Source organism: Myotis davidii, unplaced genomic scaffold (genome assembly GCF_000327345.1).
Source record: "Myotis davidii unplaced genomic scaffold, ASM32734v1 scaffold96, whole genome shotgun sequence".
Classification (NCBI taxonomy): Eukaryota; Metazoa; Chordata; class Mammalia; order Chiroptera; family Vespertilionidae; genus Myotis; species Myotis davidii.
In genome coordinates, this window is record NW_006289416.1 from 3184609 (window position 1) to 3199346 (window position 14738).

General features: G+C 40.0%; 1 protein-coding gene across 1 annotated transcript in view; it reads right to left on the reverse strand.

Annotated features, from left to right (window-relative positions):
* SMCHD1 (structural maintenance of chromosomes flexible hinge domain containing 1) overlaps window positions 1-14738 on the reverse strand; it is a 132474-nt gene that overhangs the window by 85092 nt on the left and 32644 nt on the right. The window contains exons 11-15 of the mRNA XM_015562675.1: window positions 11328-11529; window positions 8979-9092; window positions 7506-7612; window positions 6409-6491; window positions 6119-6232 (exon numbers count right to left, since the gene is read on the reverse strand). Of these exons, the coding sequence (XP_015418161.1) occupies window positions 6119-6232; window positions 6409-6491; window positions 7506-7612; window positions 8979-9092; window positions 11328-11529 (620 nt within the window). The remainder of the gene's footprint in view (window positions 1-6118; window positions 6233-6408; window positions 6492-7505; window positions 7613-8978; window positions 9093-11327; window positions 11530-14738) is intronic.

The following is a 14738-nucleotide window of genomic DNA, read 5'->3' on the forward strand; positions in this document are numbered from 1 at the left end:
TAAATTAAAATGTTAAAATCAAATCTGATATTGTTTTACCTTTTATTTGGTGTGTGGAAGGTGTGCGGAAGAGGGGGTAGTCTTATACGGCGAGTATATAACAAACTCTGTATTTTGAGTGGAAATGTTAGGGGGTCGTCTTATACGCCCAGTCGTCTTATACGCCGGCAAATACGGTATTTTTTACTTTGAAATGATGTTAATGACTTAAATATTTTTTTAAAACCCATTAAAACAAAGCAATTGATAAGCAAAACCGAAATGTATGTCAAGTAGATGATATAACCACATTAAAAAGACAGAATTATTTGAGTGGTGTTAGAATTTTTTATAATTTGTACAGAGAACTTTAAGTACAACAGAGCTGCAAAAAGAGTCAAATTTAATTCAAAAGTCTTCTTAGTAGTAATTATATTAGTATTATTTCGAAACTATTTTAAAAGTTTTTGTTGATTTTTTTTTTAGAGAGAAAAGAAGGGAGAGAACATTGATAAGAGAGAAACATCAATTGGCTGCCTCCTACACACACCCCACTGAGGATTTCAGGCATGTGCCCTGACTAGGAACCAGGTAATCTCTTGGTTCATGGATCAACACTCAACCACTGAGCCACACCAGATGGGCAACTTTCTGTTGTAAGTATTACATAGCCCCCCCTCCCAACTGACCCCTTGTAGTCAGCCCCTACCCCCACCCAGGCCTTCACCACCGTATTGTCCGTGTCCATAGGTTATGCATATATGCATATAAGTTTTCTGGTTGATCTCTTCCTACCCACCCCCACTTTCCTTCTGATTTTTAATTAATGTATTTTTGAACAAATACTTATTCATTATCTCCTATGTACTAGGTACTAGAAAAAAGTGAAGAATATAAACATTATCCTTGCTCTCATGGAGTTTCTATCTTTAAAGCAAGCAGTCCAACAAAATACATTGCCTATGGTGGCTTTATTCCAGAAAGGCAGTTAGGTAGCTGTGACAAAAAACTTAAAGACACCTCAAAGCCTAAATATTTACTACCCAATCCTTCACAAATACTTTGCTACCTTTGTTCTAAACAGCAAAAATACATTTAATAAACAACAGAGTTTTGAGTTATAAAGATAAATTTAAGGAAATGAATGTGAAACTAGAAAAACTAGGTCATGTGTGAAATCTTGCAGGTCTATTAAAATTCCACAGCTAACATCATACCTAAGGAAAGACTGAAAGCTTTACTTCTACTCAACACATTATTGAAAGTTCTAGCCAGGGTAATCAGGAAAAAAAATAAAAGAATGCATTTGGAAAGGAAAACATAAAATGATCTCTGTTTATATGACAGTATCTTATATATATAGAAAACCCTAAAGATTTCACAAAAAATAGTTAAGAGTTAGAAAATTCAGTAAACTTGTGGGATACAAAATCATATTCATGGATTGTTGAGATGACAATAATACCCAACTGATCTACAAATTCGATATAATCCTTATCCAAACCCTAGTGACATGTTTTGCAGAAATAGAGAACCCATTCCAAATTCATATAAAATCTCAAGGATCCCAAAGAGCCAAAACAATCTTGAAAAGGAAGAAAAAAACTGAAGGCACTCACATTGAACAGTGTGGTACTTACTCAGCCACAAAAAAAAAAAAAAAAAAAAAAAAAAGGCACATCTATACAATGGGATACTACACTACTGTAAAAAAAATTAACATCATGTAATTTGCAACAACATGGATGGAGCTGGAGGGTATTTTGGTAAGTAAAATACCACATAATTTCATTTGTAGAATCATGTGAACTCTAAAAAACAGAACTAATAAACAAACAAAACAAAAAACAGATAAATATAAGAAATAAACTTGGTAGTTACCAGGGAAGGGAAAGGTTGAAGGGTGGGCAAAATAGATGAAAGGGATTAAGAGAGGTACAAACTAACTTCCAGTTATAAAGTAAGTTGTGGGATGTAATATAACATATAGGGAATATCTCTATATATAAAATTTATATATATAAAAGGCAAATATGCAAAGTGTCCCCTCAGGGGTTTGACTGGGAGACTGAGAGTTCGAGCACTCACTATGACATGTGCTGACCACCAGAGGGCAATGGGGAATGAAGGAAGTCCCTGGCTGGCAGCTGGAAGTGCACCGGGTCTCTAGTCCTATATAATAAAAGGTTAATATGCAAATTGATTGAACAGCGGAACGACCGGTCTCTATGATGCACACTGCTGTCCAGGGGCAGACACTCAATGTAGAAGTTGCCTCCTGGTTGTCTGTGCGCTCCCACAAGGGGAACTCTGCTCAGCCAGAAGACAGGCTCATGGCTGGTGAGCGGCAGTGGCAGTGGCCTCTCCTGCCTCTGCGGCAGGGCTAAAGATGTCCAACTGCCAGGTTAGGCCCGCTACCTACCCACAAGGGCTCCTAGACTGTGAGAGGGCATAGGCCAGGCTGAGGGACCCAGGACTCTAGTATATCCTATCTAATAAAAGAGAAACATGGTAATTAGCCGTACCTCCAACACGCTTCCCATTGGCTAATCAGGGCGATATGCAAATTAACTGCCAGCCAAGATGGTGGCCGGCAGCCAGGCACTGAAGCAAACAGGAGGCCTGCTTGCTTCAGTGATGGAGGAAGACAACCTTCCCCGCCTTCCACTCTGGGCTCTGAGCTTGCTCTCTAAGAAACATTGTTGCAAATATAGAAGCTAAATAAAACCCCAGAAACCTGCTTTTAGTCAGCCGGGATCTCAGAGCTGGAGTCGCAACAAAGTTTCAAATACAAAAGGTAAACAAAGGCCAGAAACCTGCTTTAGCAGCCGACGTCTGAGCTAAAGCCGACTCTCAGCTCCAGTGACAGCCATAGAAGGTAAATAAATCCCAAAATAAAAAAGAAAAAGAAACAAAGGACAGGTTGGGAGCTTCAAGACCTGCCAGCCTGAAAACGGCCCTCAGCGCCTCACCCAGACTGGCCAGGCACCCCAGTGGGGACCCCTCACCCTGAAGGGGGTGTGACCAGCTGCAAACAGCCATCATCCCCTCACCCAGGCTGGCCAGGCACCCAAGCGGGACCTCCACCCTGATCCAGGACACCCTTCAGGGCAAACCAGCCAGCCCCCACCCGTGCACCAGGACTCTATCCTATATAGTAAAAGGGTAATATGCCTCCCGGCACCGGGAGCAGTGGAGCAGTGAGTCCTCCCAGCACCGGGATCAGCAGAGCCACGAGGCCTCCTTGCCTGGGATCAGTGGAGCCACAAGGCCTCCTGAACCCGGATCAGCGGAGCCGGGAGGGCTCCTGGCACTGGGATCAGCGGAGCCGCGAGGCCTCCTAGCACCGGGCTCAGCAGAGCAGCGAGGCCTCCCAGCACTGGGATCAGCGGAGCCACGAGGCCTCCTGGCCCCTGGAGCAGCGTGATAGGAGGCAGCGCCCAAACCCCAATCGCCCTGTGGCTCTGTGTGTGACAGGAGGTGGGGCCACAACCTCCCTATCCGCCCTGCTCTGTTCGTGAAAGGTGAAGGCATCCCAACCCCCAGATCGGCCCTGCTCTGTGCCTGATAGGGGGGAGCTCCCCAACCACCTGAACGGCCCTGCCCTGTGTGTGACAGGGTGCAGCGCCCCAACACCCCCATGGGTCCTGCTCTGTGTGTGACGGGGTGGAGCCTCAACCTCCCCATCGACCCTGCCCTGAGTGTGAAAGGGGGGAGTGCCCCAGCCCCCGATCGGCTGTGCTCTGTGGGTGACGGGCGGCACCCCAACCTCCCCATCGACCCTGCCTTGAGTGTGACAGGGGGTGGCGCCCCAACCCCCTAATCGGCCCTACCCTGAGTGTGACTGAGGGTGGCATCGCAACCTCCTGATTGGCCCTGCTCTGTGCGTGACAGGGGGAGCTCCCCAACCCGATTGGCCATCCTCTGTGTGTGACAGGGTACGGAGCTCCAACCCCCTTGATGGGCCCTGCTCTGCGCGTGACGGGGCAGCGCCCCAATCACCTGATCGGCCAGCTCTGTATGTGACAGGGGTGGCACCACACTCCCCTGATCTGCCCTGCTCTGTGCGTGACGGGGGGTGGCGCCACAACCTCCCCATCGACTCTGCCTTGAGTGTAACAGGGGGCGGCGCCCCAACTCCCTAATCAGCCCTGCTCTGAGCCCGACCAGGAGCTGCGGGGCAGGCACCTAGGGATTGGGCCTGCCCTCTTCCACCCCGGAGTGGGCCTAAGCCAGCAGGTCGTTATCTCCCGAGGGGTCCCAGACTGTGAGAGGGCAAAAGTGGGGCTGAGGAACACGTTTTCCCCCCGACCACCACCGCCGCCAGTGCACAAATTTTTGTGCACCGGGCCTCTAGTATATTTATAAAAGCCTAAGTGACCAGATGACTGGCCGGTAGTTATGATGCACACTGACCACCATGGGCAGATGCTCGACACAGGAGCTGCCGAACAACAGTAACTTTGCAGAGTGCCCTCTTGCACTACGGGACCCCTCAGGGGATGTCAGACTGCCAGTTTCGGCCCAATCCCCACAGGCCAGGCCGAGGGACTCCACCTGCCGGAGGGACCCCACTCACTTCGCAGACATCTTTTGAGCCCCAGTGCCACCCCAGGTGTAGCCAGCCTGTGAGGGACTGTGGGAGGTTCACTCCAGGGCATGTCTGGCCCATCTCGCTCAGTCCCACCCCCGCTGGCCACCTTCTAATTAATTTCCTTTCAATGTGCACGAATTCATGCACCGGGCCTCTAGTTGTCAATAATCAATGTAACAACTTTATATGATGACAGAAGGTAACTAGACTTATAGTGGGAATCATTTATTAATTTATATAAATATCAGAATTACTTATGATGTACATCTGAAGCTAATGGGTATTGTAGGTCAATTATATGTCAATAAAATTTTTTTAAAATCAACCCACAACAACAATGTGGTACTGTCATAATGACAGACATATAGACCAATGGAATTCAATACAGCACCCTTCCATATTCAGTTAAATGATTTTTGACAAGGATACCATGACCATTCAATGAGGAAAGAAGTCTTTTTGACAAATGATGCTGGGAAAACTGAATACCCCATGCAAAAGAAGTTAACCATATTTTTTCAAAAAGTTAACCTATATAAAAGTCAACTCAAAATGGATCAAATAATAAAACTAGGAGCTAAAACTGCAAAACTCATAGAAGTAAACATTCAAGAAAAGCTTCATAACATTGAATTTGGCAATGACTTATTGTATATGACATTGAAAACACAGGCAACAAAAGCAAAAATAGACAAAGTGGACTATATAAAAATCTAAAACTTTTCTGCATCAAAAAACACCATCAATAGGGTAAAAAGGCAACCCACGGAGTCAAAGAAAATACCTACAAATCATATTATCTGACAAAGGATTATTACACAAACCATATATAGAACTACAAAGCAACAACAAAAAAATACCAATCTAATTTAAAAATGGGCAAAGGACTAGAATAAACATTTCTAAAAGAAGATGTAGAGATGACCAATAAGCATATGAAAAGATGCTCAACTTCACTGATCATTAGGGAAATGCAAATCAAAACCACAATAAGATATCATTCATAACAATTAGGATGACATTAAAATAAAACAAAATAGCATGTTGGCAAGGATGTGGAGATACTGGAACCCTTCTATATTGCTGATGGGAATGTATAATGGTACAGTCACTGTGTGGACAATGGATAAAAAAGTTAACAAACTAGGTGACTCAAAATGAGCAATAATACCCACTTCTTTCCTCTTTACCAAAGAGTGGGTAAGGCTTATTATGTGAACCAAGTACTTTTGGCCAACAGGTTCTGAGCCACAGTATATCTACTTAGAGGGGATTTAAAGATTATTTACATTCCTATCTAGTACAAATTGTTATACATTTATTTCAGCCCATATAGTTACCTACATGGGAAAATTTAGAATAAAGTTTTTTTTAAAAAACTAAGATTATAAATTAAAAAACTCAAATTATTCATAACACATTTGAAATTCCTAACTTTAATAAAATCTAAGATTGCTACATTGTCCTTAATTATATGAATATATGAAAATCTGTATTACACATTTAAGAACAATATTAAAGATCCAAATTAGTTTTTATACTTACTGTGTAATATAACTTTGAGCTCAACCAGTAGTTTCTTTGACCCTCCATGACCTGTTCCTGGAAGCTTTTGCATTGCTTCTCCTTTTTTATTCAGTATTTCAATCCTTAATGCACCTATTATACCAAAATTTAAAGTAAGAGTGTCTTAGTTACACCCAATAATGTGATGAACTTGCCAGGTCTTCACACTGCATTTTAATTTTTCATGGTCTTTTACATATGGGGAATGTAAAACACAAGAAAAGCCTTTTTTCAGTATTAAGAAAAAAACAAACAAAGCAAAAACATACCAATGGTAGTTCCAGCAGGCCTAATTTCATTTGGAAATAATTCATCTCCTTCAGGCCAAGTTACTGACAATCTATCAGGAAGCCTAATAGGAAACCGGCACATTAATGTTTAAGCCCACATTTTAAAAAAATTAACATTTTGAGTATTTCTCCATATTATAAATTATTTTGGTACAAAACACTTTAGTTTCACAAACTATGTTAATTATGATGTTAATTAGAAAATAGAAGTTACAAGAAATTTCCGCATTTCTCATATATTTTCAAAGGTTAAATCTGGCCGAAACCGGTTTGGCTCAGTGGATAGAGCGTCGGCCTGCAGACTGAAGGATCCCAGGTTCGATTCCGGTCAAGGGCATGTACCTGGGTTGCGGGCACATCTCCAGTAGGAGATGTGCAGGAGGCGGCTGATCGATGTTTCTAACTCTCTATCTCTCTCCCTTCCTCTCTGTAAAAAATCAATAAAATATATTTTTTAAAAAAAAGGTTAAATCTGAACTTCTATATGACTAATAATCTAAAAGTTTTCTCCACCTTAACCATCACTGTGGCTACTGAAAAGTCAGGCAAAACCTCTTGGTATTAAGAGCCAGAAATTGTCAATTTTTCATAATTTTTCATTTATTATAAAAGTTACCCTTTGGAGATATAATAAATTCTTAAGAACAGAAGGATTACCAGTTAGATTCAGTGAGAATCAAAATGTCCCCATCATTAGCTATACAAGAGTCACAGATAGAATTTTGTTTTTCTATTTCCTTTTACTTCTCTTGCATTAATCTTTGCCTCTCAGAAGTTACAATTTTCCTCTTGTTGTAGGCCAAAGTTGTTTTTTCTTTAACATATCCTAATCATAGTGCCTATAATAGTGATACTTGAAATATATAAAATTTCCTCTTTTTTCTGTAAAACAAATATAGGATTCTAATTTTATAACTAAAGGTCTCGATTTTTTAATGTTATTTGTCATAATATACATATAGACTACAAATGCCCTATTAGAAGAGCATAACAACACACTCAAGAATAGTTGAAAGTACTATGATCTATTCTTAATTTTTTTTTATTGTTATCATGCATCTTGAAATGAGAATTACCTTGCCATTTCATCTTCTACATATTTTTTTACAGCTTTCTCAGCAAAGGTCCTATCCAGTTTTGCAATTGGCACAATTTTTGTTTCATCATACAGTGCTCGTGGTTCCTAAATCAATAAATTAAATTTGTATCAACCTTGCAAAGAAAACTATTTGAATTTAGTTGCAATAAAAACATTCATTTATTTCTTCTAAAGAAATATATTTATCCTCATTAAATATATAAATTCATAATAGTTATTATTATTACACATCTGTGTTTATTTCTATTGTTCATGTTACCTCCTTAGGCCAAATTAAATACCATTCAAATATTAACAAGAGCATGGTATAGAGATAAAACCCACTCTAGTTTTAGAATCAGTCATTCTTTTTAAATTTTAAAGTTTTTATTGCCATTTATTCCCTCTATGCCCTCTTCTACCAACACATATCCCCCTCCATCCCTGCAATCACCATACCATTGTCCATGTCCACGTGTTCTCTCTTTTTTAAAAATATGTTTGTACTGATTTCAAAGAGGAAGGGAGAGGGAGAGAGAGAAACATCAATGATGAGAGAGATCATTGATTGGCTGCCTCCTGCACGCCCCTACTGGGAGTTGAGCCCACAACCTGGGCATGTGCCCTTGACCAGAATCAAACCGCAAGCCGACACTCTAGCCACTGAACCAAGCCAGCTAGGGCCACGAGTTCTCTTTTTACGCACTTTTTTACTCAATCTGTGCCCCCAACACCTCCTCTCCCAGAGCTGTCTCCCTGCTCTCTATGAGTGTCTATTTTGTTTCTTAGTTCAGTTTGTTCATTAAATTCCACATATGAGTTAAATCATATGGTCTTTCTCTGGCTGGCTTATTTCACTTAACATAATGTTAGCATAATTCATTCTTAAGAGAATTCTGGCTCTAGTGTTTACTAGTTTGTGGGCCTTGGATGAAATGTGCACTTTACAAAATCACTGTGATAAGTAGCAATAATATATGTATACTTGTTAAACACTGGGCATACAAAGGTTAAATTCTATAGATTATTAAAGCCACCAAATATGAAATATAAAAACGCATGCTGACACTACCCAATGGAAAAACCTGATGGCCGTTTTCTTCCCCTTTATATTTTCTTTTATTTTTTTCAAAACCTTTTGTACCTTGCCCTAACTGGTTTGGCTCAGTGGATAGAGCGTCAGCCTGCGGACTGAAGGGTCCCAGGTTCGATTTCGGTCAAGGGCATGTACCTTGGTTGCGGGCATATCCCCATTGGGGAGTGTGCAGGAGGCAGCTGATTGATGTTTCTCTCTCATCTCATTGATGTTTCTAACTCTATCCCTCTCTCTTCCTCTTTGTATAAAATCAATAAAAAATATATTTTAAAAAAGAAAAAGAAAAAACCTTTGTACCTGTATTTCTACATTTAAGCAAAAGTAAATGTTATCAACAGACTTTCAATAAATATTTTGTATTACTTGTTGTCTTACCATTGCAATTTGAACCTCTCCTCCAGTAGCATATACTTCTCCATCATGATTACCATAAAGAAAAAATTTTTCTATGCTTCCATAAAAAAGAGGAAGTGTCTTGATTGTCTTCACCTAATATTTAGTTTTGAAAGAAGACTTAATGTTAATATTTACTAAGAGAAACAGGTTTAATAGAATAATTATTTCACAGAACCATTTTATACAAAGGAAAAAACTTGGTATCTATCACTAGAAAAATGAATTTTTAAAAAATCATTCTAATATTCTAATAAGTTAGAATTTTGAAGTTCTCTACTTATTCTCAACACATTTTAAAGACATAGTACCTTTTTCATACAAAAATGTCATAGCTATGCATGTGTCTAAAAGGTCCATAACTCCTTCAAAGTAATTATTATAAATACCAAAGTATCTCAAATCTTCTTCCACCATAAAATCTGGCTTTCAGACTATCAACAACGACTTACAAACTCCAACTAGTTATCACTTCCTTCAAATAAATTAGCTTAATATTGCCTAAAGCATTTCTTTTCCTTATATGGCTTAAAAAAATCAAAGAGTAATTTCCATATCCAGCTCAGAAACTCTCAATAAGAACTATAAGAGTTGATACCTCATCCACCTTTCCAGTCTAATTTCTAAACTATTTTTCTTCACATACACATAGCCCAAGTCTACTGCTTGCTGTTTCCATGAACTTACAAATATCTTTGTCTATGTTCAAATTACCTCTCTGAGAAGGAATTTGACAAAGCTGATCACTCCCTCTTTCTTAAAACTCTTCAATTGACTTCCATATTCTCCTACTTTCCTTCTATCTCACCAGCTTTCCTGTTTACTCTTGTCAGCTCCCCCTTTTTCATTCTAATCCCTAAATGTTAGAAAAACAAGAATGTAGCTACACACAGTACTTCTAAGTGATTGCATCCAAAACCGAGTTTTAAATAAATGACAATGATTCTCACGTTTATGGAGAGAATACACAACCTCCTACCTTTGTAATAATCTGTGTAAACCTGAACCTACACTTCTTTCAAGGTCCTTACAAAAGCTGTTTCCTGCCCAAAGAATTTCATGATTTGTACTCTTCTCCTAGACCCATGGTCGGCAAACTGCGGCTCGCGAGCCACATGTGGCTCTTTGGCCCTTTGAGTGTGGCTCTTACACAAAATACCACGTGCGGGCACACATACAGTGCGATTGAAACTTCGTGGCCCATGCACAGAAGTCGGTTTTCAGTCTGGGTGAGTCTATTTCGAAGAAGTACTGTTGATATTTGGCCCTGTTGACTAATGAGTTTACCGACCACCGTCCTAGGCCCATCCAAAGTCAGAAAATTTTCTCCTCACCTTCTAAATTGTCAAAAAACTATTCATCCTTTTTTCATAGTAGTTATCACCTTCTGACCTATTATTATTTACTAGAGACCTGGTGCACAAAAAGTTGTGCACTCGGGGGGTCCCTCGGCCCAGCCTGTGCCCTCCCGCAGTCTGGGACCCCTTGGGGGATGTCCACCTGCAGGCTTAGGCCCGCTCCCCAGGGGATTGGGCCTAAGATGGCAGACAGACATCCCTCTGGCAGCCCGGGAGCCCTCGGGGGATGTCCACTTGCCAGCGGGGACCAGGCCTAAGCTGCAGTTGGACATCCTTAGTGCTACTGAGGAGGCGGGAGAGGCTCCCACCACCACAGCTGTGCTGGAAGCTGGCAACCTGGCTTGTGGCTGAGCAGAACTCCCCCTATGGGAGCGCACTGACCACCAGGGGTTAGCTCCTGCATTGAGCATCTGCCCTCTGGTGGTCGGTGTGTGTCATAGTGACCAGTCATTCCCAGTCGTTCTGCTCTTAGGGTTAATTTGCATATTACCCTTTTATTACATAAGATGTTTAGGTTATCTATTTTTAAGTTGTAATCTCACTAAAGACAACACACATCTAATAGATCTCTGAATTCTCCACAATGCAAAACCTATAGCAACTTACAAGAAGCACATAATAAAATTTGCTAAAAAGTTATAATTTCAAATCACATTGAAAATATCTATTTGAATAAAGTTTATTGCAAGAAACAATAAAAACCTTGCTAACTGAGTCTTAGGCAACAAGCAAGTTTTTTTTTTGTTTTTGTTTTTAATGCCATGTTAAATTATGGAATTAAAATCAGTTTGACCTTTTCATTTTTTCCTGGCTCCTGAGGAACCAATCAATACATACATTATTTTTAGTTGTTGTTAAATTCTAATACATCCAACCAATGTCACCCCAATAAATTCAATAAAATTTTAAATTCTAATGCATCTATTAGTTTCAAATTCTACTAAATACTGAATCTAAAAAAAGTTAAACCTACCATCTGTCCTGCTTTGTATATTTTTCCATCCCATTCTATTGCTGAGTATGTGGCCCAGGGGCCCTGCTTTTTAGAAGGAAGATCAGAACGTGTAATTATTCCTTTAAAAAGTGTAAATTTTATTTGTTTGTCATACTTTTCATGACAGTCTTTGAGCCAGAAAGAAAATTCTCTGTCAATTTTCACTCGTTGCTCCTGTAAAATTTAAAAACATTCTATGAAATATAGTTAACATATACAACCATGGACACTTGTCATTCATTCCATTTTTTCTTTCCCACCCAGAAAACCTAATAAAAAGCTAAAATATTTTGCTGGATTTTTCTCCCATACAAATTTAGATTTCTAACAAAACCAGTATTACAGAAAGCAAATCTTTATTATCATCTTTGGAACCAAGTCTCAATGGTCAACACCAACAATAAAACTTTACTTCCTTGCTTTAAATTTTAGGGTACAAAAAAAATTATGAACAGCAGAGGCAATGAGAAAGGGGTAAATGGAACCCTTATCACTGTGAATCATGCACATTCTCAACAGGGTAATAAATAACTTTTTATGTATCAAGAACAGAGATACATAAATATAGTACATAAACATATGTAAGGCATATCTATGGTATTAAAATATCATGGGGGAAAGCAATAAGAAAAAAAAAGTGTAAAAAAGGTTCCTGATGAGGGTGATAATTAAAAAAAGGGTTGAGAAACCCTGCTATGCAAAACACATTTTTCCTTTTAATTATGTAATGCATATTACCTATCCCAAAAATTAAATCATAAGGTAAAAACAGTGTTTTCTAATAATACATAATACAATATTATTGCTTATCATTCTTCACCCTGCTGGGAAATAGTTTAGAGATTTATACTCAAACATAACCTGCAATATATTGTTAAATGCCTGTCTTTAGAAGAATGAATAGGAAAAACAATCTCCATCCACATTACATGCTTTTACAGAAGACAATGCACAAAATTACAAAAGTTCATTTCTTTCTCCATCCCTTTCTCCGTATTATACTATTTCCAAATGAAAATGGGGCAAAATTAAAAATGATTTCAGCTTTGAATAAGAAATACATGTACTTGGTAAAAACTCAAAAATGGCAAGTTTCAAAGAAAACTTCCCCAAATACTTTTCCCGGGTACCAACTCCTTTCCGAATAGCAAAACGCTGTTGTCACTTTGTCAACTTGACAGGGATGTTAACATTATTAGCTAGGAATGGAACAGTCTGGGTACATTTTTACACTGCACTTCAATGTATAGCCTGTGTATTAGAAAAAATTATTCTAAGCTAAAATGTAAAGAAGTCTTAGGATTCATTAACAACCAAATTACCAGATGCATTAATTAATTGCAGACATTCAGTAATGTGTTAAAGGAAAATGTTACAAGTGTGGCAAAATGACAGTTAATCTAGGAGAGGAGTATGTGGGTACCCATTGTAATATTCTTTCAACTTTCCTATGTATTTAAAATTCCCAAAATTAGAAAATACATATTTAAAATGCAATGTGACAAAGAAACAGAATTAACCTATTGTGGGTAACTTTTGGAAAGACCAAATTGTTCAATAAATGTTGGACAGTTAATAGTAATATATCTATCATGTGTAAGTACAAGTAAGACTTTTCTCAGGGGTAATTCTTTAAACGTATCTTAATCTTCCATGATTCAGAATCTTTTAACAGCAAAATGAATGTCAACATCTTGTAGGAATGACTGACTATAAATACTGTAGGCTATTGTGTTTACTGTCCAGCAATTTTAGGTTCACAACAAATTCACCCATTTCTTTGCAACTCAACACTGAACTACTGAAAGAGTAGTATATCAAGTAAAAGTTTCTGAAGTATTTGGGTAGAAGAAAAATACAACAGTACACTAGTTCCACTCAACTTAAAAAAACAAAAGCTATCATTCTTATTTTATCAATCAATGCATGTATTTTAAAACCGACCAATATCAAATCACCTTTTAGCCCAAAATATTTCAGTTCTACCTCAACTTCACCCTTAAGATTAGATTAAAATTGCATAGTTTGGTTATTAAAATACAAAAACAGCCCTGTATTAGATAATATTGTTCTTATATGCTCTCATTAAATGGATATTCTTCTATAGCTCCTATTCACTATGGTCATGGTCTTGATATTAAGATTTAATAAAGAACTTTATATTTTACCCCAAATCATCTAACCATTAGCCATTTTTAAAACTTTGTTTTTAAAATTGAGTTTTAGAAGGGGGGGAAGAGAAACATTCATTTGTTGTTCCACTTATTTATATATGCATTAGAGGCCCAGTGCACAAAAATTTGTGCACTTGGGGAGGGGGGTCCCTCAGGCCAGCCTGTGCCCTCTCGCAGTCTGGGACCCCTCGGGGGATGTCCACCTGCTGGCTTAGGCCCACTCCCTGGGGGACTGGACCTAAGCTGGCAGAAAGACATCCCTCTGGCAGCCCGGGAGCCCTCGGGGGATGTCCACTTGCCAGCAAGGAACAGGCCTAAGCGGCAGGCGGACATCCTTAGTGCTGCTGAGGAGGCGGGAGAGGCTCCCACCACCACCGCTGTGTTGGCAGCCATCAGCCTGGCTTGTGGCTGAGCAGAGCTCCCCTGTGGGAGTGCACTGACCACCAGGGAGCATCTCCTGCATTGAGCTTCTGCCCCCTGGTGGTCAGTGTGTGTCATAGTGACCAGTCATTCCCAGTCGTTCTGCTGTTAGGGTCAATTTGCGTATTACCCTTTTATTATATAGGATAGAGGCCTGATGCATGGGTGGGAGGCGGCTGGTTTGCCCTGAAGGGTGTCCCAGATCAGGGTGGGAGTCCCGCTGGGGTACATGGCCAGCCTGGGTGAGGCGCTGAGGGCCATTTTCAGGCTGGCCCCCCTCCCTTCAGGGTGGGGGCCCCACTGGGGTACCTGGCCTGCCTGGGTGAGGGGCTGATGGCCGTTTTCAGGCTGGCCATGGCCACCGGCTGGAAGCAGGTATCTGGGATTTATTTAACTTCTATAATTGAAACTTTGTAGCCTTAAGGGGAGCCCAGGCTCCCAGTGCTTCCTTGAGCAGAGGCCAGGCCAGTTGGAAGCAGGTATCTGGGATTTATTTATCTTCTATAATTTAAACTTTGTAGCCTTGAGCGGAGCTCCGGGCTGGCCAGGGCAGGTGGGAAGCTTGGCTTCCTCCATTGCCAGGACAACCAAGCCTCCTGCTGGCTCCAGCTCCGTGGCCGCTGCCATCTTTGTGATGGACTGATGGATTGAGGGTGTGATAGTTAATTTGCATATTATTCTTTTATTAGATAGATTGGTTGATTACTGTATGTGCCCTGACTGGGGATGGTATGAACACATAAATCCTCATAGGAAAAATTTACACATATTCTTTTGATTAAATAAAATGAAAAGT